Source organism: Bos mutus, chromosome 5, assembly GCF_027580195.1.
Source record: "Bos mutus isolate GX-2022 chromosome 5, NWIPB_WYAK_1.1, whole genome shotgun sequence".
Classification (NCBI taxonomy): Eukaryota; Metazoa; Chordata; class Mammalia; order Artiodactyla; family Bovidae; genus Bos; species Bos mutus.
The window spans coordinates 21156635-21183491 of record NC_091621.1 but is presented as its reverse complement, the minus strand read 5'-3'; the positions used below and the strand labels follow the sequence as shown (position 1 = coordinate 21183491).

The 26857-nt window shown below is 35.5% G+C and overlaps 1 protein-coding gene across 4 annotated transcripts in view; it reads right to left on the bottom strand.

The window, feature by feature from the left end:
- Positions 1-26857, bottom strand: part of USP15 (ubiquitin specific peptidase 15) — a 134976-nt gene that overhangs the window by 71099 nt on the left and 37020 nt on the right. For all 4 annotated transcript variants that reach the window (XM_070370525.1, XM_070370526.1, XM_070370521.1 and 1 more), the window contains exons 3-4: positions 22536-22666; positions 9397-9523 (exon numbers count right to left, since the gene is read on the bottom strand). In XM_070370525.1, coding sequence (XP_070226626.1) covers positions 9397-9523; positions 22536-22666 — 258 coding nt within the window. The remainder of the gene's footprint in view (positions 1-9396; positions 9524-22535; positions 22667-26857) is intronic.

Sequence of the window (26857 nt, the reverse complement as noted above, 5' to 3'; positions counted from 1 at the left end):
CCTGATTGAAGCAATAAATCTTGCTCATTGCAAAAATACATAAAATACAAATAAAATGTTCACCTAGAGATAACCACTGTTACCATTTTGATATTTTTTCTTCTAGGCATTTTTCCTATTCAGTTCAGTTCAGTTCAGTTGCTCAGTCGTGTCCGACTCTTTGCGACCCCATGAATCGCAGCACGCCAGGCTTCTCTGTCCATCACCAACTCCCGGAGTTCACTCAGACTCACGTCCATCGAGTCAGTGATGCCATCCAGCCAACTCATCCTCTGTCGTCCCCTTCTCCTCCTACCCCCAATCCCTCCCAGTATCAGTCTTTTCCAATGAGTCAACTCTTCGCATGAGGTGGCCAAAGTACTGGAGTTTCAGCTTTAGCATCATTCCTTCCAAAGAAATCCCAGGGCTGATCTTCAGAATGGACTGGTTGGATCTCCTTGCAGTCCAAGGGACTCTCAAAAGTCTTCTCCAGTACCACAGTTCAAAAGCATCAATTCTTCGGCGCTCAGCTTTCTTCAAAGTCCAACTCTCACATCCATACATGACCACTGGAAAAACCACAGCCTTGACTAGACAGACCTTTGTTGGCAAAGTAATGTCTCTGCTTTTGAATATGCTATCTAGGTTGGTCATAACTTTTCTTCCAAGGAGTAAGCAGCTTTTAATTTCATGGCTGCAGTCACCATCTGCAGTGATTTTGGAGCCCCCCAAAATAAAGTCTGACACTGTTTCCACTGTTTCCCCATCTATTTGCCATGAAGTGATGGGACCAGATGCCATGATCTTCGTTTTCTGAAGTTTATTAACACATACATATTTGTATGCATAATATATACAAGTAATATGGAAATGTCCCCTTGATTCTGGGGACAAAATCAAAGGCCCTGAGATGGGTACGTATTTGGCATGTTTTAGAACACCAAGGTGCACCAATGTAGCTGAAGTGGAATTTTGTTGTTGTTCAGTTGCTAAGTCGTGTCTGACTCTTTGTGACTCCACGGACTGTAGCCCACCAGGGTCCACTGTCTATGGGATTTCCCAGGAAAAAATACTGGAGCGGACTACCACTTTCTTCTCCAGGGTATCTTCCCCACCCAGGGATCTCCTGCATTGGTAGGCAGATTCTTTACCACTGAACTACTAGGGAAGCCTGAAGTGGAATGAGCAAGATGAAAAGCTCAAGGTACTAACTGTAGGATCATACAGAATTTAAGTAGTTATGAAAGCATTCTACTTTATCTGATTTTATCTGATTAAGAAGAGAACTCACTGAGGGGTTGTGAGTAGAGAAGTGGCATGCTCCAACTGACATTTTAAATGCTCACTTTTACTGCTAGTAAAGAACAAACTAAAGAATGTCAAGGATGGGAGACTAGGCTACTACAGAAATCCAATCATGGTGATAACATTGGAAGCAACACTAAGCCGTCAGACTGAGAATAGATTCTAAGGAATGCTTACAAGTTATGTTGCCAGATTATGTAGGTGAGAAATGCAAGGCAATCAGAATGATACCAAGGATTTTAGCTTAAGCAATAAGAAGAGTGCTAGTGATGATTACTCAGACAGGGAAAAATAACAGAGTAGTAAGTTTTAGGGGGAAGAAGAAGAGTTTAGTTTCCGACATGTTCTCCTTAGATTTTCATCAGACACAGATGATGATATGGAATGGATGAAACTGGAATTAAGGGAGAATTTGGGTAGGAGATATAAGATATCAATATATAGAAAGGATTAAAAGCCAGGGTAAAACATTAAGGAAAAGAAAGGAGATCCAAGGACTAAGCATATCACACTGATGTTTTGAGGTCAGAAATATGAACAGCATCTTACAAATGACTGAGAAGCTGCAGCCAGTGAGAACTTGTGCGCTGGCAGCCATGTGAAGAGAAAATATTTCTAGGTGGAAAAGTAAATAAGTATGTAAATTTTTGCAGGCATGCTAAGATATGCAGAGTACATCATGCAAAATGCTGGACTGGATGACGCACAAGCTGAAATCAAGATTGCTGGGAGAAATATCAATAACCTCATATATGCATATGATACCATCCTTAAGGCAGAAAGTGAAGAACTAAGGAGCCTCTTGATGAAAGTGAAAGAGGAGAGTGAAAAAGTTGGCTTAAAACTCAACATTCAGAAAACTAAAATCATGGCACCCGGTCCCATCACTTCATGGCAAATAGACGGGGCAACAGTGGAAACACTGAGAGATTTTATTTTCTTGGGCTCCAAAATCACTGTAGATGGTGACTGCAGCCATGAAATCAAAAGATGCTTGTTCCTTGGAAGAAAAGTTATGACCAACCTAGACAGCATATTAAAAAGCAGAGACATTACTTTGCCAACAAAGGTCCGTCTAGTCAAGGCTACGGTTATTCCAGTAGTCATATATGGATGTGAGAGTTGGACTATAAAGAGAGCTGAGCACCGGTATTGATGCTTTTGGATTGTGGTGCTGGAGAGTCCTTGAGAGTCCCTTGGACTGCAAGGAGATCCAACCAGTCCATTCTAAAGGAAATCACCCTGAATATTCATTGGAAGGACTGATGCTGAAGCTGAAACTCCAATACTTTGGCCACCTGATGCGAAGAACTGACTCACTGAAAAAGACCCTGATGCTGGGAAAGATTGAAGGTGGTAGGAGAAGGGACGACAGAGGATGAGAGAATCGAATGGCATTACCAACTCAATGGACATGAGTTGGAGTAAGCTCTGTGAGCTGGTGATGGACAGGGAAGCCTGGTGTGCTGCAATCCAACGGGTCACAAAGAGTCAGACATGACTGAGCAACTGAACTGAACTAAGACAATGAAGACTTTAACCACTGGATTTATTAATGTAGAAGTAATTAAAGACCATCACAGTATAATCAAGGGAGTGATAGGTTTGATCTAGTGAGTTTGAGGGAGAAGGCAATGGCACCCCACTCCAGTATTCTTGCCTGGAAAATCCTATAGATGGAGGAGCCTGGTAGGCTGCAGTCCATGGGGTCGCAAAGAGTCAGATAGGACTGAGCAACTTCACTTTCACTTTTCACTTTCATGCATTGGAGAAGCAAATGGCAACCCACTCCAGTGTTCTTGCCTGGAGAATCCCAGGGATGGGGGAGCCTGGTGGGCTGCCATCTACGGGGTCACACAGAGTTGGACACGACTGAAGCGACTTAGCAGCAGTAGCAGCAGCAGTGAGTTTGAGAGAGAATAGGAGCAGAAGAAGTGGTAGTCAGAAAGCAGTTTGCTTAAAATGATATATGGCAAGTGCAGTTGTAGATAATGTCAGCCTAGGGTATATTTATGGGAACTGGTGATTGAGTCTGAGTGCAGATCAAGATCACCAGAGTGAGAATGTCAAGGTATTGAGATAATGTGCATATTTCTATATATATTAATCTGACAATATTAGGCAGTTAATGAAAAGGATAAAGAGATAAAAAAGTATTAACAGAGAAAACATAAATAAAATTACTGTGACAAACATTTTTTTAAATAAGAAAGTTAAGCAATTCTATTAATAAATTTTAAAACAAATCACCTTTCAAATTTTATAATAAAATTATTTTTCAGTGGTATTGAGAATAAATAAAAACATATTTTATCTTTCTTATTGAAACATCTTCAATATCTAGTATTTCAATTTAGGGAGAAAAATATTAAAAGGCAGAGTATTTTGGTCCTGAATATGGTAAATTATTTAGATCCTACTTATGGCTGTCATCATTTTTATTATAAATCAATGCAGGCATTATTAGCTGAAAATGGAACATTTTATTAATTTGGTAAAAACCAAAAACAAGTGCTTATATTTTTTAATTGTTTGTAAAATTTGTATACTGTAGTCAATTCTAAAGGAAATCAGTCCTGAATAGTCACTGGAAGGACTGATGCTGAAGGTGAAGCTCCAATACTTTGGCCACCTGATGTGAAGAACTGACTCACTGGGAAGGACCCTGATGCTGGGAAAAACGAGGCAGGAGAAGGGGACAACAGAGGATGAGATGGTTGGATGGCATCACTGACTCAATGGCCATGAGTTTGAGCAACCTTCGGGAGTTGGTGATGGACAGGGAAGCCTGGCATGCTGCAGTCCATGGGGTCGCAAAGAGTCACACACAACTAAGTGACTGAACTGAGCTGATATTGCATTTCATATACATAGCTATTTTGATCCTTTTTAGACAGATTGAGAAAAAAACATTCAGGGAAAAAAATATACATCTCATATTTCCTTTCTTATCAAATTCTTTATTGTTTCAAAACTCACTTGCTCTAGAAAAACAAAATCAATCCAATTAACACTTGTACAGATTGTGTAAAGCAGCAAATTAAGAGGCGAGACTCTGATATAAAAGGTCTAGTTAAGGAGTCAAAATACTGGCTCTATCACCTGGTACCAGGGTGAAACTTTATAGATTACCTAATCTTTCTAAGCCTAGGTGTCATCACCTTTAAGATGTGGGTACAGTAATCTTGAGGTTTAAATAAGAAATTTCCTACAAAGTGCCTAAAACATAGGAAAGTGAAAGTGAAAGTGAAGTCGCTCAGTCATGTCCGACTCTTTGCAACCCCACGGACTGTGCCTATCAGGCTCCTCCATCCATGGGATTTTCCAGGCAAAAGTGCTGGAGTGGATCGCCACTGCCTTCTCCAGGGGATCCTCCTGACCCAGGGATCGAATCCAGGTCTCATAGGAAGTACTCAGTAACTGCTAACTACTATGATAATTATAACCATGAAGTTTCTAAAATTCCTTACTTAATTTTAATTTTTGCAAAACTTTTCACTTAGAAAGCAAACATGTTCTAATACAGATTTTCAAATTTTTAAAACTAGGACCTATGGTAAGGAGCTGTGTACACATATATGTAGATATTCTGTATTCTGATATTTTCCATTCTCTTTATCCCCCAATGTTTAATGACCACAAAAGTACAGATAACATAGTTTGAAAAAATCATTCCAATACAGTAAGAAGTGTCAGCTATATAAAAAATTTACTCATATACAATTTTAAGGCATATACCCAAAATATGTAGCATTTTAAAGTATTAGTAAATTTAAACTATGAAAATTAAAATCTATTAAATCATAAACTTTTTGAAGCAGAGATTCTTTACAAATAATCTCCTTGATAATTCTTGGTGGTGGTGGTGGTGGTGTAGTCACTAAGTTGTGCCTGACTCTCATGACCCCATGGACTGCAGCCTGCAGGTTTCTCTGTCCATAGGATTCTCCAGGCAAGAATACTGGAGTGGGTCGCCTTACCTAGTACCTAATGTAAAGACACTGAAATACTGTTTTGAGTTCAGAAGTTAAAACTTAGATCTTCATAAAATGAGTTTTAAAACATTTTTTCAGTAAAACTTATTTTTCAGTAAAATAAGACTTTTATTTCCTCATGTAATTTACATGTAATTTTCCTACAGAAATGAGGTAACGAACAAAGAAAATAAAGAAAAACAAAAGAAACTTTAAAATAACTAGAAAACATTATTTACATCAAGCATTTAAGAGGTAGTTTATTTATATTCTAATTGGCTGTAAATTTCAGACATTAAGTCTCTGAATTAATTTTAATAGATAATCTTTGTTGGATATAGATTCTTAGTGTGCACATTTTGATATCATGATTAATGTAATTTCATAAATTATATTTAAAATTTTCAGTTTTCATGATGTAGAAATGTTTTACTTTCCTGAATATGTTCCCAAAACTGAGAAGCACAAAAGTTAAGTACTTTATCCGCTATAATGTAATAAAAAAGACATTTATATGGAGTTTCTAACATTTTAAGTATTCTTTTAGAAAGATGACTGTATGAGTTTATTGAAATTGCATCTCAACTTATAAATGTTTTAGCTAAATAAAGAGAGGGAGAATAAAAATTCATACATAATATATGGCAGAAACATTAGGATTAACCAAGCATTAGGTACTAAAGAATGGTACTACTTCATGAAAATTATGGGTTAAAAGTATTTTCTTGCAGTGAAATGGCTAAGTGGTGAAAGTCAAATGTACTTATGAAATTCAGAAATATTTTATTAACCTGGTCTTCACTTCATTTTGGAACAAGATAAGATACAAGAATTTATACCAGGTCTATTGGAACTATTGTTTGATTGAATATAATTTGAAGGTTCTTTTTATAAACCAAATATAGAAGTATAGAGATATTGAGCTTAATAGTGTTTTTATTTTTTATTGTCATTTACTTCTATTTTATTTTCTTAGGAAATTACAAATTGTCACTTTTTATAAAATCTACCCTATGGAGTTGAAATGCACTTTTCTGAATATTTCTATTCTGTTTTTAATGCATTTTAATTATGTGAATTAGTAAAATAATGACCCTAAATATATCAGTTCAGTTCAGTTCAGTCGCTCAGTCGTGTCTCTTTGAGACCCCATGAATCACAGCACGCCAGGCCTCCCTGTCCATCACCAACTCCCAGAGTTCACTCAGACTCACCTCCATCGAGTTGGTGATGCCATCCAGCCATCTCATCCTCTGTCGCCCCCTTCTCCTCCTGCCCCCAATCCCTCCCAGCATCAGAGTCTTTTCCAATGAGTCAACTCTTCACGTGAGGTGGCCAAAGTATTGGAATTTCAGTTTTAGCATCATTGCTTCCAAAGAAATCCCAGGGCTGATCTCCTTTAGAATGGACTGGTTGGATCTCCTTGCAGTCCAAGGGACTCCCAAGAGTCTTTTCCAACACCACAGTTCAAAAGCATCAATTCTTTGGTGCTCAGCTTTCTTCACAGTCCAACTCTCACATCCATACATGACCACTGGAAAAACCATAGCCTTGACTAGACGGACCTTTGTTGGCAAAGTAATGCCTCTGCTTTTCAATATGCTGTCTAGGTTAGTCATCATTTTCCTTCCAAGGAGTAAGCGTCTTTTAATTTCATGATTGCAGTCACCATTTGCAGTGATTTTGGAGCCCCCAAAAATAAAGTCTGACACTGTTTCCACTATTTCCCCATGAAGTGATGGGACCAGATGCCATGATCTTCGTTTTCTGAATGTTGAGCTTTAAGCCAACTTTTTCACTCTCCTCTTTCACTTTCATCAACAGGCTTTTGAGTTCCTCTTCGTTTTCTGCTCTAAGGGTGGTGTCATCTGCATATCTGAGGTGATTGATATTTCTCCCGGCAATCTTGATTTCAGCTTGTGCTTCTTCCATCCCAGCATTTCTCATGACATACTCTGCATATAAGTTAAATAAACAGGGTGACAATATACAGCCTTGACGTAGTCCTTTTCCTATTTGGAACCAGTCTGTTGTTCCATGTCCAGTTCTAACTGTTGCTCCCTGACCTGCATACAGGTTTCTCAAGAGGCAGGTCAGGTGGTCTGGTATTCCCATCTCTTTCAGAATTTTCTACAGTTTATTCTGATCCACACAGTCAAAGGCTTTGGCATAGTCAATAAAGCAGAAATAGATATTTTTCTGGAACTCTTGCTTTTTTGATGATCCAAAGGATGTTGGCAATTTGATCTCTGGTTCCTCTGCCTTTTCTAAAACCAGGTTGAACATCAGGAAGTTCACGGTTCACATACTGCTGAAGCCTGGCTTGGAGAATTTTGAGCATTACTTTACTAGCATGTGAGATAAGTGTAACTGTGTGGTAGTTTGAGCATTCTTTGGCATTGCCTTTCTTTGGTAATGGAATGAAAACCACATATATATTTGAAAGTGGATGTTGTTCTTTTAGTTCAAATTGTATAAATATGGATTTTTCCATGTGTACTTGTAAAGATCTTACGTAAAGTTTCATAAACCTACTTAATTGAGTTTGTACAACATTGTTTTCAGCTGTGTGGCATATACTCATTGATTTCTGTCATTTACACATATACTGCACATATCTCTAGAAACTATGTTTTGAAACATATATTGCTTTTCTAAGAACATAAATGTCTGACTTTGCTTTAGAACAAATTGTGCTATTTTAGTGTAGTTTTATAATATGCTCCCATCATGTCGTTCAAATACCATTTTAAAGATTATTTAAAACATTCTGCATGAAAATAGCATTAAAGTATTTAAGAAATAAAAAAAATAAAATAAATAAAATAAAATAAAGTGCATCTAATGACTGATTTCAACAAGGAAAGTTATATAGGTGTAATTCATAAATTTGCTAATCTCACTTCCTTGCTGAATTCTACATTAAGTATTATGTCCTTCTCCAGTGACCATTTACATTTTATAACAAGATCAATGTTATTACCAATAATTTTCTTTTCCAAGAACTTTATTTGAAAATAACTACTATTTATAATTTTTATTTTCAGTTTTTTCATCAAAAAGCACTGCAATTGTTAGTAAATGCATAACCATGTATTTACAAAGCATTTTATTCAATATATTCCTTTTTAAAACTGAAGTATAATTGACTTGCAGTATTATATTAGTATTAGGTGTGTGACATAATGGTTTAAAATTTACATTTTAGCCACTTTCAAATTTGCAATATAATATTACTGAGTACAGTCACCATGCTGTACATGAAAGCCTCATGATTTATTTTATAACCAGAAGTTTATACCTCTTAATTTCCTTCACCCATTTCACCCAACCCCCGAGCCCCACTCATCTGGCAGCCAATCTGTTCTTTGAATCTATGAGCTTTGTTTTGTTTATTCAATACATCCTTGATCTATAATTAAAATGTAGCTTTTAAGCAGAATTTTAAAAATTTACATATTTTAAAACATTTACATATATTTTAACATTTTATACATCTATTTGTGTAGATAGGTAAATATATGGGCTTCCTTGGTGGCTCAGACAGTAGATATATAAATATATGTAGATATATAAATATATAGACAGAGTTAGGCACACATATTTGATACTATAATTCTGTAACCTACTCATTATATAAAAAAAAATCAGTGAGTCATAATAATGCTAAGCCCACTACCTTACGAGCTATTTGATTGTATTTGGACTCCCAAGAATGAGAGAAAAAAACAAATTAAACAAGTCATTTTTCATGCTAAAGAAGGGTAAATTATTATTATTAAAAAGTACATTACCTGACAAAGTTTTACCTAAGCAAGTATTTAAAGTTCTACATTAATTTATAATTCATGTTACAAACATGACATATATTTTCAAATGCTAAATTAAAACTATAATTATTTGATTTTTTAAAAAGTAAAATGGCACAAATATTAAACTCATCTAATAATGTAAAGTACATCTAGAAATGATAAACAGTTCAACTTTAAGCTATGACATATTGTATCAAGCTTGGAAATCTGTAATATCTAAGGATAAACCTTTAAAACTGTTTTCATCTTAGTAGCATAGAACAAATAGAATTTTAAATAAATTTTGAATAGCAATGGTTTAACAAAGAAACAGGATCTTGCATTACCTATTGTGTCAGCTTTGCTAAATCTTCGTGTTACAACATTGTTCATGTTTCCATTTTCACAGAGCTTCAATTCTGTGAGATATACTTCTACTTTGCAGTGCTTTACAAACATACCCTGTTCAACCACCTAGAAAACAAAACAAACTAGTGTCAGCTATAGCTTGATATATCTTACTGTTTTGAATAACATATCTCTAAAAAGACTTTAGAAAAAGCAGATGTCCAGTGAAAAAACCATAACTATTAAAACTCATTAATATAAAAGATACTGGATAGCTGAAAAAGAAAGGAACATTTTTGGAAATATTAATATTTAACAGAATATGAACAATCATGATACAAATATTAACAGACAGTATAGTAAGGCATTCTACTACTCTATGGAGATACTTTGGTATACTATAAATAATGAATACACTTAGTATTTATGATGAGAAAGTGCATGCAAAGTGTAAATACGGTTCGGATTAAAGATACAGACATACTTTATCTTTTAGCACTTGATCTCAAGCAAAAAACCTTTAAAAACCACTTAAAGTTTTATATAATTTCAGCTAGCAACAGCTATAATAACACTCTGTATGTTAAAATAAATCTTTTAAAACGGTAACTCCAAATTACTGTTGCCAAAATATTCAGCTATGCCCTGTAATTGATATGTTAGTTTTCCATCCTAAGATGACTTTGTTTGACCTTTAAATGCACACTGAGTAGTTCCAGGCAACAAATGAAAGGGAAAAAAAAGTTGCTAAACATGCAAGCAATAAAGCAGAAAGAGAAGAAATGTATATATTAGGGTCACCTTTTTAATAAGTATATTTCCTTTTGATCTTCTAAAGGTTAACTGTAGGATTTCAGTCATGAATACTGTTTCTGAAAATAGTAATCAGCCTGATACGTGATACATTAGACAAATATGGCAAAAGGGAGGCTCCAAATGACTGTTGTACTCACTTGCTTAGCATCAATTCAGTAAGGGACTCAGAATTTGTCTTTCACTTGCAGGGAAGTTGTTTCAGCTCAAAAAGTTCAAAGGTAGTTTGCTAGCATTTAAAACGTCCAATTCAATGCTAATTTTTATGATACTTTATAATATATATTCTCCTAATCATACTTGTTACATTTCTAAAGTAATAGTGTGCGATTCTGTAATGAACGCATTATATAAACTAGTATATTACTGTCTAAACCAGAACTAATTTGTTTTATATCATATTTGAAGTTAAGCATGAAGCAAAGGATATTACATTATCTATAAGATTAATGGAGCTATAAAGCTAAGAATCAAATATTCCTAACAATCAGAAATTTCTGCTCTGGGACTCAATATTCGAGTAAGAATATGTTAGTTACTAATCATCAGTAGGTTGCCAAACTGAGGTACTCACAGGCCTCATTTTATGCAGGGGGTCGGGGGTGGGGGAGGAAATTCTAACAGTAGAGCAGGTAATGGGATAAGTAAACAGGATAAAATTTTTTTAAAAAAGAGAAAACCGTCCATTATGATTTACATTGAGGTATGTATTCTCTAAGTAAGCAGTTTCTTTTCCTGGAAAGAATCTGGTGATTTAACTGTCAGAAGCTCACTGTCAACAATAAATAAACATTAATTCCCTATTTCACTACTATATTACAACACAGACATCAACAAGGATCTATGGTATAGCACAGGAAACTCTACTCAATATTCTGTGATAATCTACATGAGAAAAGAATCTAAATAAGGATGACTACATAGACATGTATAACTGACTCATACTGCTATACACCCCAAACCAACGTAACTCTGTAAATCAACTATACTCCAAAAAACTAAAATTTTTAAAAAATTAAGAGTACTTCAAAACACACTCTTTATTAGGGTTCAGAATTTTTTCATTTTTTTCTTTTCTCCAACACCTTACAGTGATAATTAGCACTACTCAGAATACTATTACTGTACTTAGAAGATTATACTGTTTCCAAAAGTAGTATATTAAAAAGCAGTTTTTTAAAGCAAGATATGAATTTGTCCTCCAACAATTTTTATTTGAAAGAATCATACTACATGAATGATTAAAGACTGAATACAACAGCACTGCATCAGAGAAAAATAATTAGCATATTTATATATTAGTGTCATAATATGTACATTATTTGTTCATTTAGTAACTCCTTTATATTTGTGTATATAAAGTATCCTATCTTCATTAAAAATGTTTGTGCTGAAAATAACCTTTAAAATGATGGCTATTAAGACTGTAATAGGAAGAAACAGGTTTATAAAATACCAGATACAAAGTTACATTTATCTAGTTACTATAACCATTAAAATATACATTTGATATAAGACAGAAAGGTGAATGTTCAGAAATAACAGTTATGTTTCAGAATTAGAGATGACAGCTAAAATGTTTTTTTCCTAGGTGAATTATAATATTTTTCTACATCAGAGATAAAGAGCAAGCACAAGATGAAATCTATGCTTGGATTCTATTAATTCATGGCCACAATGAAGGTCAAGTTTCTTTACTAAGTTAGTTAGGGAAATACAAGATAAAGCTGAATTAAACATAATTTCCATTTGTTCATTTTGCTTTGAACATTAGTGGGCAATCTGACTAACATCATGAAATATACCTGATAAACCTAATGTAGTGTACTCTTTACAGTGGCTTATGAAAGAATTGACTTCAAGTGCCTACTTCTCCCCTCTTGGAAAGAGGAAGTAACTTCTAAAGAAATCTGTTACTTCAAAACAATTTGATAACACTGGGCCTAATGGACACATTTACTATTTTTGAGGAGTTATACTCATTTTAGCAGCATTTACTAAGTACCTATGTTCAGTGTTAGAAATACACAATGAATTAGATGCAATCCTTGAAATCAGGGTAAGAAAACCTAGTGGTAAAAAGACAGACAGACTAGTAGAGAAGTATAATACAAATATGAAATCACAGGTGTTAATGTGTAACACAAATCTTATTTGTGATATTCTATACAAACATTTCAGGATACTTTAAAAACAAGAACACAAACATAACCATATTATCACACCTAAAGTATTAAAATGAATACCTTAATATCAAATATCCATTAAATTAAAACCAATTAAAATAAAAATGATTTTTAATATCAATCCAAATAAAGCCCATACACTACAATTGAGAAGTCTCAAGTGTCTTTTAACCAAAAAATTCACCATTTATCTTTTTATTCTTGCAATTTTTAGTAAGACTACTTCATAGATTGTGAGTTATATTCTAATAAGATGCAGATAATATCTAGTTGCCCCTCTTTTCATGATGTCGGTGGCTCAGATGGCAAAGAATCTGCCTGCAATGTGGGAGACCCATGTTCAGTCCCTGGGTCAGGAAGATCCCCTGGAGAGGGAAATGGCAACCCACTCCAGTATTCTTGCCTGGAGAATCCCATAGACAGAGGAGCCTGGTGGGCTATAGTCCATGAGGTCACAAACAGTCGGACATGACTGAGTGACTAAGCAGCAGCAGCAGACATTAATTAACCAACACCTAGATCAGAGGTGGGGCTTCCCTGGTGACTCAGTGGTAAAGAACTCATTTGCCAATGAAGGAGACAAGGGTTCAATCCTTGGGTCGGGGAGATCCCCTGGAGAAGAAAATAGCAACCCACTCCAGTACTCTTTTCTGGGAAATCCCATGGACAGAGGAGACTGTAGGGCTACAGTCCATGGGGTTGCAAAAGAGTCAACAAAGCAACTAAACAACAACAGACCAGGGGTGGGCTGACTCTGATCCATAGGCTAAAACTATTTTTTTTTTTTTTTTGTAAATAACTTTACTGGAACACAGTTATTCCCATTTGTTTCAGTTCAGTTCAGTTCAGTCACTCAGTCGTGTCCGACTCTTTGCGACCCCATGAATCGCAGCACGCCAGGCCTCCCTGTCCATTACCAACTCCCGGAATTCACTCAAACTCACAACCATCGAGTCGGTGATGCCATCCAGCCATCTCATCCTCTGTCGTCCCCTTCTCCTCCTGCCTCCAATCCCTCCCAGCATCAGAGTCTTTTCCAATGAGTCAGTTCTTCGCATTAGGTGGCCAAAGTACTGGAGTTTCAGCTTTAGTATCATTCCTTCAAAAGAAATCCCAGGGCTGATCTCCTTTAGAATGGACTGGTTGGATCTCCTTGCAGTCCAAGGGACTCTCAAGAGTCTTCTCCAACACCACAGTTCAAATGCATCAATTCTTCGGCGCTCAGCCTTCTTCACAGTCCAACTCTCACATCCATACATGACCACTGGAAAAACCATAGCCTTGACTAGATGGACCTTTGATGACAAAGTAATGTCTCTGCTTTTCAATATGCTATCTAGGTTGGTCATAACTGTCCTTCCAAGGAGTAAGCGTCTTTTAATTTCATGGCTGCAATCACCATCTGTAGTGATTTTGGAGCCCCCCAAAATAAAGTCTGACACTGTTTCCACTGTTTCCCCATGAAGTGATGGGACCAGATGCCATGATCTTCGTTTTCTGAATGTTGAGCTTTAAGCCAACTTTTTCACTCTCCTCTTTCACTTTCATCAAGAGGCTTTTGAGTTCCTCTTCACTTTCTGCCATAAGGGTGTTGTCATCTGCATATCTGAGGTGATTGATATTTCTCCTGGCAATCTTGATTCCCACTTGTGCTTCTTCCAGCCCAGCGTTTCTCATGACATACTCTGCTTATCAGTTAAATAAGCAGGGTGACAATATACAGCCTTGACGTACTCCTTTTCCTATTTGGAATCAGTCTGTTGTTCCATGTCCAGTATCACCAATGGCTGTGTTTGCACCCAAAACAGCAGAGATAAGTAGCTGCCAAAGTGAATATTTTGGCCCATAAAGCTGAAAAGATTTATTGTCTTTTACAGAGTAAGCTTGGTGACCCTTTGACCATTAACTCATTAGGTCTTCTTCAATTTTGCTCAGTAGTGTTTGGTAATTTTCATTGTAGAAAAGCAGTTTTTCTAAGTTTTATTTCTTGGTACTTTTATCTCTTCAGTTCAGTTCAGTTGCTCAGTCATGTCCGACTCTTTGAGACCCCATGAATTGCAGCATGCCAGGCCTCCCTGTCCATCACCAACTCCCGGAGTTCACTCAAACTCATGTCCATCGAGTCGGTGATGCCATCCAGCCATCTCATCGAAACATTATTTTAAAATTCAACTTTGTTGATTATATATAATTGGTTTTTCTATTAATACATTTACTTTATATCCATTCCCTTGTGAAACTTAATTATTAATATTAATGGCTTATTTGGTAGAGCTTTTGGAATTTTCAACATATACAATTATGTCTTCTAAACATTACTATTTTACTTCTTCATCTTCAATCTTTATTCTTCCTCACATTACCACCTGGCTAAGACTTCTAATACAGTTATCCTTGTCCCTGATCTGAGAGGGACAGCTTTGAATACTTTATCAATAAGTATTGTCTGCAACAGCTTTAGCTTTCTATTTCTAGTTTTAAAAAAAATCATAAATTGATACTGAGTTTTATCAAATGCATTTTCTGTATCTACTGAGATGGTTTTTCTACTTTATTCAGATAATACTAAAATTATAACAAGTGATTTTCTAAGTAAAATAAAAATTGTGTTTGAAAAAAATCCAGCCTATTTATTTTTAAACTTTTTATTTTATATTGGAGTATAGACAATTAACAATGTTGTGATAGTTTCAGGTGAATAGTGAAGGGACTCAGCTGTACATATACATGTATCCATTCTATCCCTGCAGCCTGACCATTTTTAACTCTTTTTTTTTGCCCATTTCTGGCCTGGCTTGCTAATACTGTGTTATTAAATATTTGGTAGAATATTCACTGGTGATGCCTTCTGGAGTTAACAGTCTTCTTTGTGAAAAGATGTTTATTTAATGATTTAGCTTCTTTATTCAGACATGGCAATTGAGATTTTCTATTTCTCACTCAACACTAGTACATTCTTCTCTAGACATTTGACATTCTTCTAGACATCTGTCCACTTCACCTAAATTTTCAAATTACATAAAATTGTTCAAAATCAATCTTTTAAAAAAGGTCTTTGGACTCTGCTATTGTATTCCCCTTTTCATTCCTAATACAGATGACTTGTGCCTATTTTCCTTTTATTCTTGATCAGAGTCTTCCCAGGACTCATCTTTATTTTACTAGTCAAATTGCAATGTTCTTTACAATTAGTCAACTTTGGTCATTTAATGCATTTTTTTTGTTCTGTTTTATGTCTACTTCATTTAGTTCTTGATTAGTCTTAATTTCCTTTTCTTCTTTTCTTGAGACAACAGTCTTCCTTCTTTTGCAGTATTTACATTCAAAGAATGACTTTAGTCACTTTTATGCTGTATAGTTACCAACCAGTTCAAAATATGTCTAATTTTACATGTTAATCTTCTATGACCGAAGAATTACTTAGAAGTACACTGTTTCATTTCTAGGTAGCTGAGGGATCATCTAGTTATCTTTTTGTTACTGACTTCTAAATTCCTTGAGAGACAGAAAATACACTGAATAATTTCTAGCATACAGTATTGGAATTTGCTTGATGGCCCAGCATGTGTTAAAAAATATTTGTATCCTGCACTAAGTGCAGCGCATGTCAATTAGGTCACAGTGGTTAATCACGTTCAAATCTGCTTCCGAGCTTATTCATGTGTTATTGGCAGGCCTCTGTTCCTTTGCAGCTGTTGGCAGAGACTTCAGTTCCTCATCATGTAAGTCTTTCCATAGGCTGAATGCATGACATATGGCTTCACTCAAGAGTGACTGATCCAAGAGAAAGCAAGAGAGCCCTCCCAAGTTAGAAGTGTCAGTATCTTTTATAAACTCATTTTGACAACATATAATACTATAACTTCTGCTGTATTTTACTAGTCACAGAGACCAACTCTGGGATGATATAGATTACATGAGTATGAATAACAAGAGGTGGTGATAACCTGGGTGCAATCGTCAAGGTTATCTCCTACAGTACACTCCTCTGGTACCAATAAAGTTATTGTTCCTGTCACCAACATGCAAAATACACTCCACCCCTGCAAAGCTCCCAACTGGTCCCATCCCATTATAGCATCAACTCAAAGTTCAGACACCTGTCATCTATATCTGATGAAGGTACAGATGAAGATTCTTGGGTATAAGTTCCTTAAGCATCTTGAGTATGGGCCTATAGATCTATGGGCCTGTGAACGAGAAGATAAATTTACTGCCCCACTTACACCCAAAATAAAATGGTGGGGAAGGCAGAAGATAATCTCAGACAGATATTTCTGTTAAAGTGGGGAAATGAAGGGGTACAAAGAAGTTATTAGTCTACAGAAATTCTGAAATCCACCTGAGCAAACACTGAAAGTTCCTTGATTAGGGCTCACTCTTGCCTTGACCTGAAAAAACTACTCTTCGTAACACCTGGTTGTTTTCTGAGTCACCTTCTTTCATGAAAGTCAGCACATGTTTGCAGTTGAGTAAATTCTTAGTCTGATCCCTGCTTGTGTAAGTCTGGGAGGCCAAAGGTTTCTAAAATTTTACGCTGTCTCTACAGTCCAAAATGACAGTGATTCTTGAAAACACTGGATCTTTACTGGATTTCACTGGAGTTTCACCCAGGAGGCAAAAGTCAAAACCACAAATGTTATCTAGGTAAGTCCCTTCTACTCTGGGTTTATATTGAGAAGGCTCAGGGACACCATCCTGAAGCTTCTTAGAAGCCCTATAGTCCTAAAAGCCATATATTGAAAGGAAGAGCAAAGAACACCCTGAAATTCTTTAAAGGGCCTTTTTTTCTGAAGTGTACTCTGAGGCACCACCTTCATCTTTTCTGAGATCTTAACAAAGAAATTTTACAGTCACAACCTTAGGTTTCAACTTTAGACCATGCTTTCTTGAGAATGCCTTGAGTTTGATTTTTGCTTGGAAGCATTTCTTTGTTTCAACATTGTCTGTCATCTGGAGAGGGTAATTTTCAAAACTAGCAAGTCTTGGCTCCTTTTTATTTAACAGTCCTTTCTTTAGCTTCTCTTTTCTCTCATCTGACTAGAAGCAGAACAAGAAGAAACTCAGCAGTACTTTCAATGTTTTGGCAGATTATTAAGTTTATTAAGTGTATTTTTTACCTTTCAGTGACATGTTGTTAAAAGTTTCTTCCATCTTATGACAAAAATCACTGGGTTCCAAGAAGATTTTCCTCACTTTAAGATCTCACTGGCAGCCTCCTCAAAGTCTAAAACTCTACTACTATTCAGGGCACTTTAGGCTTTCATTAATACTCTTAAAATTCTCACAGCTTTTACCCACTTCCCAGTCCCAAAGCCGCCACCACATCTCAAGTCTCTGTTACCATAACACACAACTTCCAGGTACGAAAATCAGTATTGCTACCTGTGTGTGTATGCTTATTTGCTCAGTCATGTCTGACTCTTTGCAACCCCATGGACTTAGCCCACCCAGGCTCCTCTGTCCATGGAATTTTCCAAAGAAGAACACTGGAGTGGGTTACCATTTCCTCCTCCAGGGAATCTTTCTGACCCGGGGATCGAACCCAGGGTCTTGTGTCTTCCAGCATTGGCAGGTGGATTCTCTACCACTGTGCCACCTGGGAAGTCCATATTAGCTACTTACTACTATATAATAAATTCCCTGAAGTTTTTATCAGCTTAGCAAAGCAAACGGTATCTCACATAGTTTCTGAGGGTCAAGAATCTAGGGCAGCTTAGCTGGGCTGGTCTGGCTTGGGGTTTCTCACAAGGTTGTTGTCAAGCTGTGGGCTGGGACCTCAATTACTCAAAGTTCAAATGAGACTGGAGGTTTCACTTCCAAGCTCACTCAAATCATTGTTAGCAGATATCCATTCTTCTCTACTGCCCAGAGATCTCAGTTCCTTAACATGTGAGCCCATCCATAGGCTGCCTGAGTGTGCAGGTGAATTTCTCAGACTGAGAAATGAGACAGCAATAGGGTGTGTGCACCCAAGACGTAAAGCCAAGGTGTCTTTTATAATTTAATCTTTAATTTTTAAAATTAGGAGCAATAACATATTAGTTTCAGGTGTACAACACAATATTCAATGTATTCAATATTTATACACATGGTGCAATGATCACCACAGCTAAGTCTAGTTAACATTCATCACCTTACATAATTATGTTTCTTTTCTTACAATGAAAACTTTTAAGATCTTCTAGAAGTCTTAGCAATTTTCAAATATGCAATATCATATTTTTAACTATAGTCACCATGCTGTACAATATATTCCCATGACTTATTTTACACCTTTTGACCTAAAATCTAATCTTGAAAGTGATATACTGTACTATAATTCTGCTATATGTCACTGGCCACAAAGACCAGTATAATACAAAACCAGTACAGACCCTGGTACAATGTGGATGGGGACTATTCAATGCTGTGGCTACGAAGAGATGGAGATAATGGGGGTTGTCTTGGGGCAACTATCTGCTAATATTGTTATGTACATAATTTGATACACACCTGACCCTCATAAGAAATTATTACTATTTTAAAGAGCCTACCTTAACACTCATTTATAGTATTTGCTTCTGCCAGTCAGCATTTTTTCCTGTGTTTCCAAGCTTCTGTACAGAGTAAATTTTCATTCTGAAAACAATTTTTATTTCCATTGGCGCAAATATGCTGGTAACACATCCTATCAATTTATCTGAAAACAACTTTTTTCACTATTATTCTTAAGGATGCTTTCCAAGGTTATAGAATTCAAGGTTAGTAATTATTTTCTTTCAGTGTATTGAAGATACAGCATTATTATTATATTTTATTTTGGCTTTCTCTTGAGAAAGCATCTGTCTTACCCTTACTTTGAAGGTAATAAATCTTTTTCTGCCTATTACTGGGGATATCTTTGTTTTCTTAACAGTTTTTCTGTGTATGATTTCGTCTGAATTTTTTCAGCTTGGGATTCAGAGCATTTCTTTAACCTGTAGCATGATACCTTGCATCATATTTGGAAAATTCTCAACTATTATTTCCAGTATTACTTTTACCCCATACTGTCTTTCCTTTCCTTTGAGGAGACCACTTAAATCTATGTTACGCTTATTCATTGCATTCCATGTGTCCCTCTTTTTTCCTTATTTTCCACTCTTCAGTCTCTTTAAGCTTTAGTCTATTTTCTAATGGTGTTATCATTTACACATTGTTTCTTTTTAGTCTAGTATTTCACCCAAATAACCACAGATATACAAATATGAACTGTTAATGGGTCAACTTTGTAACATGCTTCAAATAAATCCAAATATGGTTTGGTCAAATAACAAGCACTTAATTCTTAACGTTTTCATATTAGTGTTCAGTTTTAGAATTACATTCTTTTTAACTTTTTTTTTTTAACATAACAAGCACAATATTTTAAGGTTTCTAATACTTCTGTCATCTGGATTCCTCATGAATCTGTTTCCATTATCCATTGTTTCTCTTGGATTTTGGTTCCACTGTACTTCCTGCCTATTTGCCTGTTTTATTTCTGGTTTTAAGATGAATGCCTGATATTTTAAGTGAGACATTTTAGTGATGATTTGAGGCCTAGGAATATGGTTAACTTTGTTTCTACATGAGAGCAGGGGTATTACCAATTCTAGATTTCTTAATGCAATCAGAAATTAGTAAAATTTGAAGCTGGGCTTCAGATTCTAAAAAACCAGTCAAGTCTATTCTTTGAAGTAAGTTCTACTGACATCAGGGTCTGTTCTTTATGTGAGTCTACTGGGATTAGAAGCATAGGAAAAATGGAAATTCCCAGACTTACTGATTTAAACTAAGATCGTGGCACCTGGTCCCATCACTTCATGGCAAATAGATGGGAAAACAGTGACAGACTTTATTTTTTTGGGCTCCAAAATCACTGCAGATAGTGACTGCAGACATGAAATTAAGACATTTACTCCTTGGAAGGAAAGTTATGACCAACCTAGACAGCATATTAAAAAGCAGAGACATTACTTTGCAATAAAGGTCCATCTAGTCAAATCTATGGTTTTTCCATTAGTCATGTACAGATGAGAAAGTTGGACTATAGAGAAAGCTGAGTGCTGAAGAATTGATGCTTTTGAACCGTGGTTTTGGAGAAGACTCTTGAGAGTCCCTTGAACTGCAAGGAGATCCAACCAGTCCACCCTAATGGAAATCAGTCCTGAATATTCATTGGAAGGACTGATGCTAAAGCCGAAACTCCAATACTTTGGCCACTTGACGTGAAGAACTGACTCATTAGAAAAGACCCTGATGCTGAGAAAGATTGAAGGCAGGAGGAGAAGGGGACAACAGACGACAAGATGGCTGGATGGCATCACTGACTCAATGGATACGAGTCTGAGTAAACTCTGGGAGTTGGCGATGGACAGGGAGGCCTGGCGTGCTGCAGTCCATGGGGTTGCAAAGAGTAGGACACGACTAAGTGACTGGACTGAACTGAACTGAACTGATTTAAGTTTGAAGGAAGACATTTTAATAGGTACTCTAGATAGTTTAATACACACTAAAGTTTGAAAATTATTTTACAAGTGAAGCAAATTCCAACTGCCTCATTAAAAATAAATATATAATCTACTAATAGACTTCTTGGGGTTCCCTGGTGGCTCAGATGGTAAACAACCTGCCTATGTTTGGGAGAATCCAGGTTAAATCCCTAGATCAGGAAGATCCCCTGGAGACGTGAATGGCTACTCACTCTAGTATTCTTATCTGGGAAACCCTAGGGAGAGAGATGCCTGGCAGGCTTCAGTCGGACACGACTCAGCGACTAAACAATAAGACTTCTTAAACTTTTTTTCCTTCTCCCTATATGAAGTCTTCATCATTCTTTATCTTCTTTAATTTGCTTATCAGACATAGAGTTCAAAAAATGCCAATAAGGCCTCTTTCAAGAAGAAATGTCAAAGGAGTTGTCAGCTGATCAGTTTACTATACGATATTCTACATTTATTAAGGAAAAAACACATGTCATTAATGTTGAATTAATACAAGTTAACACATTTGAATGTATTCTAGACATAGGTTTTTCTTTACCCAGGAATAAAAGTCTTCTAGAGAGTTTTACAGCTAAATATTTTACCCTTCAAATGGTCAAAACACTCAGTTCTATAGGAACTATAGATAAAAATTGTAGGCCATTATATATACACACACATATATGTGTGTGCTCAGTTGTGTCCAACTCTGTGACCCCATGGACTGCAGCCCTCAAGGCTCCTCTGTCTATGGAATCTTCCAGGCGAGATTACTGGAGTAATTATATATTTTATATATACATATATATATATATAATTTATTTATGGCTAGCATTCCTAGGAGAGATGACTCTTAACTTTAAATTGGCTATAAGACTGAGTGAAATTAAGGAACAAAACTTAACTAAATCAAAGGCATATTCACATTCTATTTAGAGAACAAAATTCAGTTCTATACCTAAACCACAGATATACAAATACAAACCGGTAATATACCAACTTTGTAGCATCAGTTTCAAATAAACCCAATTATGGTTTGGTTTACTAGAAGTTTATACCCTTGTGTTATATAATTGACTTTTTAAATCATTTTTATGTGGAAATAAAACCAGATAAATAATTCTGCTCTACCTGACTACACTATCAAATACTTCTGTAAGGTTGACAGATCTACCTTAAGTACTGGGTATTATTCTACTATTGCAATACTGACACTTTCATAAATGACTTTTTAGCTCCCCAAAATAAAGAAAATGGGTCATTTTTAATGTTTCTAGACTGTAATTATAAAGCTTAAAATCAGGATAAGAAAAACAACTGCATTTTCAAGTTTAAAAAAATTTAAGTATGTAAACTCACGTGGCTTTCTAAAAGATCCTGAACCTTGCTACCTCTGTCCTTATTTCCTCACCTATAAAATGGGGATAATACTTACTTTAGAAAGACTTTTCATGAGGATTAAATTAGTTAATAATGTATATGATATGCTTATATCAGTGGCTAGCATATAATACACCCTCACCCTATGTGCACTAGTGTACAGTAACATTTTGATGGTCTTTTTCTCCAATTCAGGCTTCATAAGTCATGGAAATTAACAACAAAATATGAACTGTTTAAGAAAAATATTTCTGTTCATTTCTTAATATGTACCTTTCGTGCTATTGGTTCCTGACCTTCCATCAATGTGTACCAGCTGACAAGTTTGTTCCAGCCCTCAGTTGGCAACAGTATGTAATCCAATTCATCAATAAGGTGCTCCTTAAGTGACTGGGCATCACCATCTACAAAACAGAAAATAAAATCAATACAGAAAAAGAAGTAATACTACATAGCTCTAAATACTGTGGTCGAACATACTACAAATTATGTAAATTCATGAAGACTAATTCAGGTATTTAAATAATGAGTTTTGAAAGAACCTCTGAAGAGGTTCACAAACTTAAATCTAGGCATTTCAAAATAAACTGTTGCTTTACAAAGTTTCAGTATGTATAATTAGTCAACCAACAGTGTTTTAAAAAGTAACTTTTCTATTATTGAACTCTTAAAGAAATACTATACTGTTGGTCAGAGGATCCCAATGAAGAGTGTTTCCCAAATATCTTGAGTATCAGAGATCTGTCACACAGTAATAGTGATCAATTCAGCATTAGCTGATGAAGAACATTCAGAAGCAAATCAATAATCTTTCACAATACCAAAGCACATGGACTGAGAACCATGATGGAAACCACAAAAGGGTATCTCATTACTCCAGAGAGTCCACAATCTAGATTCCTCCACAGATCCAGAGTAGAGGTAGTTGTTCAGTTATGCTTCTATGATCCATTTTCAAAATTCCAGTTGGACAGGGCAGGCCAGAGATCTAGAAGCAATACTGTGAGCTGTACCTATATCACAGTCCTAACCTGAGACTCACTGATTATTATTTGGTCACTTGAATTTCCAAAGTGTAAAAAACAGAAACAAATAGTTTACTGAGTTATTTGTAAATAACTCAAAAATATAAAGAAGATTTTCTCATTCTAAGTCAGCCCTGAATTAACAAACATGGGAAGCAAAATTGTTACAGGCAGCATTTCAATGATAAAGTACTACTTTTAACAAGATACAATAAAAATCAAGAAGCAAGAGAAATGCTTTAAAAAAATATTATTTACTCTATGTACGATCAATACAAACCTTTGAGAAAAACTATGCTTCATATAGAACACAAATGAGAAAACTCTGAATTTTATATGAACTTCAATAGCTGGTACAAAGTAAGTATTAATTTTAAAGCTCAGTTTAAAAAATTCTTAGTTGTAACTTTATTAAATTCTTGATGAGACTGACTATTTGGAACAAATTTTCAGAACCCTCTGAAAATGAAACTCTCTTATGCATCATGTACTAAGTCATGTTATAGCAGATGATCATGTTATCTCAGTCAATTCTGAAAACAATCCTATAAGATGAATATCTATTTTAGATTAAAAAATACATTCAAAGAAATCAAGTAAATTGCCCAAAACATTCACACAGAAAATTGCAGGTACAATGAAAGGTACCATTATGGAAAATACTTTTATCTCAGTTGATTTTCAAAACAATATTATGAAGCAGACAGCTTCATTTTACTTAGTAAATAGATTCAGGTATTGATTAACCTGCCCAAGCTCACATACAGAAAATTGTAGGCTAGACTCAAACATGTATCTATTTACACTAATATCCGTTTTCTTTCCACTATAATCAGCTGCTTCAAAATAAATTTAGGGAAAGAAAAAAAGTTTAAAAATTAAGATGTCTATGTTATTCTCCACAATAATTCAAGAGTCTGGATAAATGATTTTATTATGTAACAGAATCAAATAGTAATTTATATCTAGTTGTTGTTTAGTTACTAAGTTGTATCCAACTCTTTTGCAACTCCATGGACAGCAGCCCGCCAGGCTTCTCTGTCCATGGGATTTCCCGGGCAAGAATACTGAAGTGGGATGCCATTTCCCTCTCCAGGGGATCTTCTCGACCCAGGGATCAAATCCATGTCTCCCACACCGGCAGACAGATTCTTTACCACTGAGCCACCTGAGAAGCCCTATAGTGGATAAAATAAAATGATCAATTTTTTAATCATTTTTAAGGGAGGAAGAACAACCCTAAACACAGAACCTCTCATTTTTGTTACTTCTGTGTTTTTGATATAAAACTGATATCAAAACTGCTGAGATTTAAAGTGTAAAATTTATTGTTGTGACATAGCAATACAAGTGTGAAATCATCATTACCAAAACAATAAACATATCCATCAGCATTTCCCCTCACCCCCTGGCCACAAAGGCTTCCCTGTCGCCCTTTTTTTTGGTGTAATCTCTCCTTCCTGTCCATCCAGGTCCACTGTCTTGTGCCCTGAAAACTGCTTATCTGTGTTTTCCAACTGTAGACTAATTTGCATTTTCTAGATTATATAAGATTGGTATGTACTGCTTTATTTGGCGTCATTTATGCTGCATCATTATCTTGAAATCCATCCATATTTTTACGTATCGGGAGTTCATTCCTTTTAATTGCTGAGTAGGATTTCATTACTTTATATGAACATTCTGTAATTTATTCATTCAGCTACTAACGGGCATTTTGGACTGTTTCCAATTTTCTCTACAAGTAACACTGATATGAACACTTATGTGTAAGTTTTCTCTTCATGTCTCTTGGGTAAATACCAAGGAGTGGAATGATTGGTTCCTATGGTAAATGTATATTTAGCTTTTTAAGAAACTGCAAGACTATTTCATTATCCAAAATAGTGTATGAAAGTTCTACTTGCTCTACAGCCTCATCAATACTTGGTATGGATTTATCTTTTACATTGTAATTTGAATCATTGTAAATGATTCAAATCATGCACAGCGGGACCTCACTGTGGTTTTAATCTTCATTCTTCTAATGACTAGTGATGTTGAGTATTTTTACATGTGCTTTCTGAAAATACCACCTTCTCTGGTGAGGCATCTGTTAAGCCTTTTGTCTATTTTTTCCACTGGGCTTTATGGAATTCTTTATTCTGCATCTATTTTATCAGCTAAGTAATTTGCAAATACTTTCTCCCACATTGTGGTTTATCTTTTCATTCTCTTAACAGTGTTATTTGAAGAAGCTTTTGTTAATGATGAATTACAAATCATCAATTTTTCCCTTTATCAATTGTACTTTTTAATTCATACTTAAGAAATCTTTGCTTAACACAGTGTCACAAAAATCTTCTCCTAATTTTTTCCTAAGAGTTTCATAATTTTGGTTTTTACATTTAAGTCTATGGTGTGTTTTGAGTTAATTTTGTATATGGAGCTGGGTACAGGTCAAAGTTTGTTTGTTTCTGGCAAATAGATACTTAACACTCAAGCAGCATTCATCTATTTAAAAGACTTCACTGAATTTCTCTTACATTTTTATGTAAAATGAACTGCATATATGTGTGGATCTACTACTAGATCCTCTAATATGTTCAACTATTTTTTATCTCACACTATATACAAATATTAATTTTAAATTGATCAGAGACAGAAATGTAACCGCCAAAACTAAAGAACTCTTAGAAGAAAACATGTCTTTTCTGATCCTGGATTAAGTGATGGTTTCTGCAACAAAATCACAAGCAACCAAAGGAAAAAAATAGATAAACTGGACTTCATCAGAATTAATTTGCACTTTAGAGGCACCATCAAGAAAGTAAAAGACATACACAGAATGGGAGACAATTTTTGGAAATCTTGTTTGATAAGGGACTAGTATCCAGAATACATAAACAACTCTTAAAACGTAACAGTAAACAGACAAATAACCCAATTAAAACATGAGCACAGGATCTGAATATTTTTCTTTTTTTTTCTGAATATTTTTCCAAAACAGATATAAGCAGCACAGATATGACACTTAACATCATTAATCATTAGGGAAATCAAAATAACAAACAGATATAAAAATAACAAATACAAATCTATTGTTACAAAAGTAACAATAGATATCAGTTCACTGGAAAAGACCTTGGCCCTTGGAAAGACTGAAGGCAGGAGGAAAAGGGTGCTAAGGAGGATGAAATGTTTGGATAGCATCACTGACTATAAGGACGTGAGTTTGAGCAAACTCCAGGAGACAGAGAAAGACAGGGAAGGCTGGCACCACTGGGTCACAGAGAGTCAGACCTGACTTAGCAACTGAACAACAACAACCATTTCATACCTATTAGGATGGCTATAACATAAAAGAATAGACAACAATAAGTTTGGCAAGATGTGGAGGAACTGGTAACCTACTTGCTGCTGGTGGGAATATAAAATGGTGCCAACTATTTTGGAAAAGTTAGGCAATTCTTCAAACAGATAAACAGAGTTACTATATGACCAAGAACACATCTACACAAAAATCCGTACATGAACAGTTCATGAATGAATTATTCATTCATAGCCAGAAAGTGAAAACAACCCAAATGT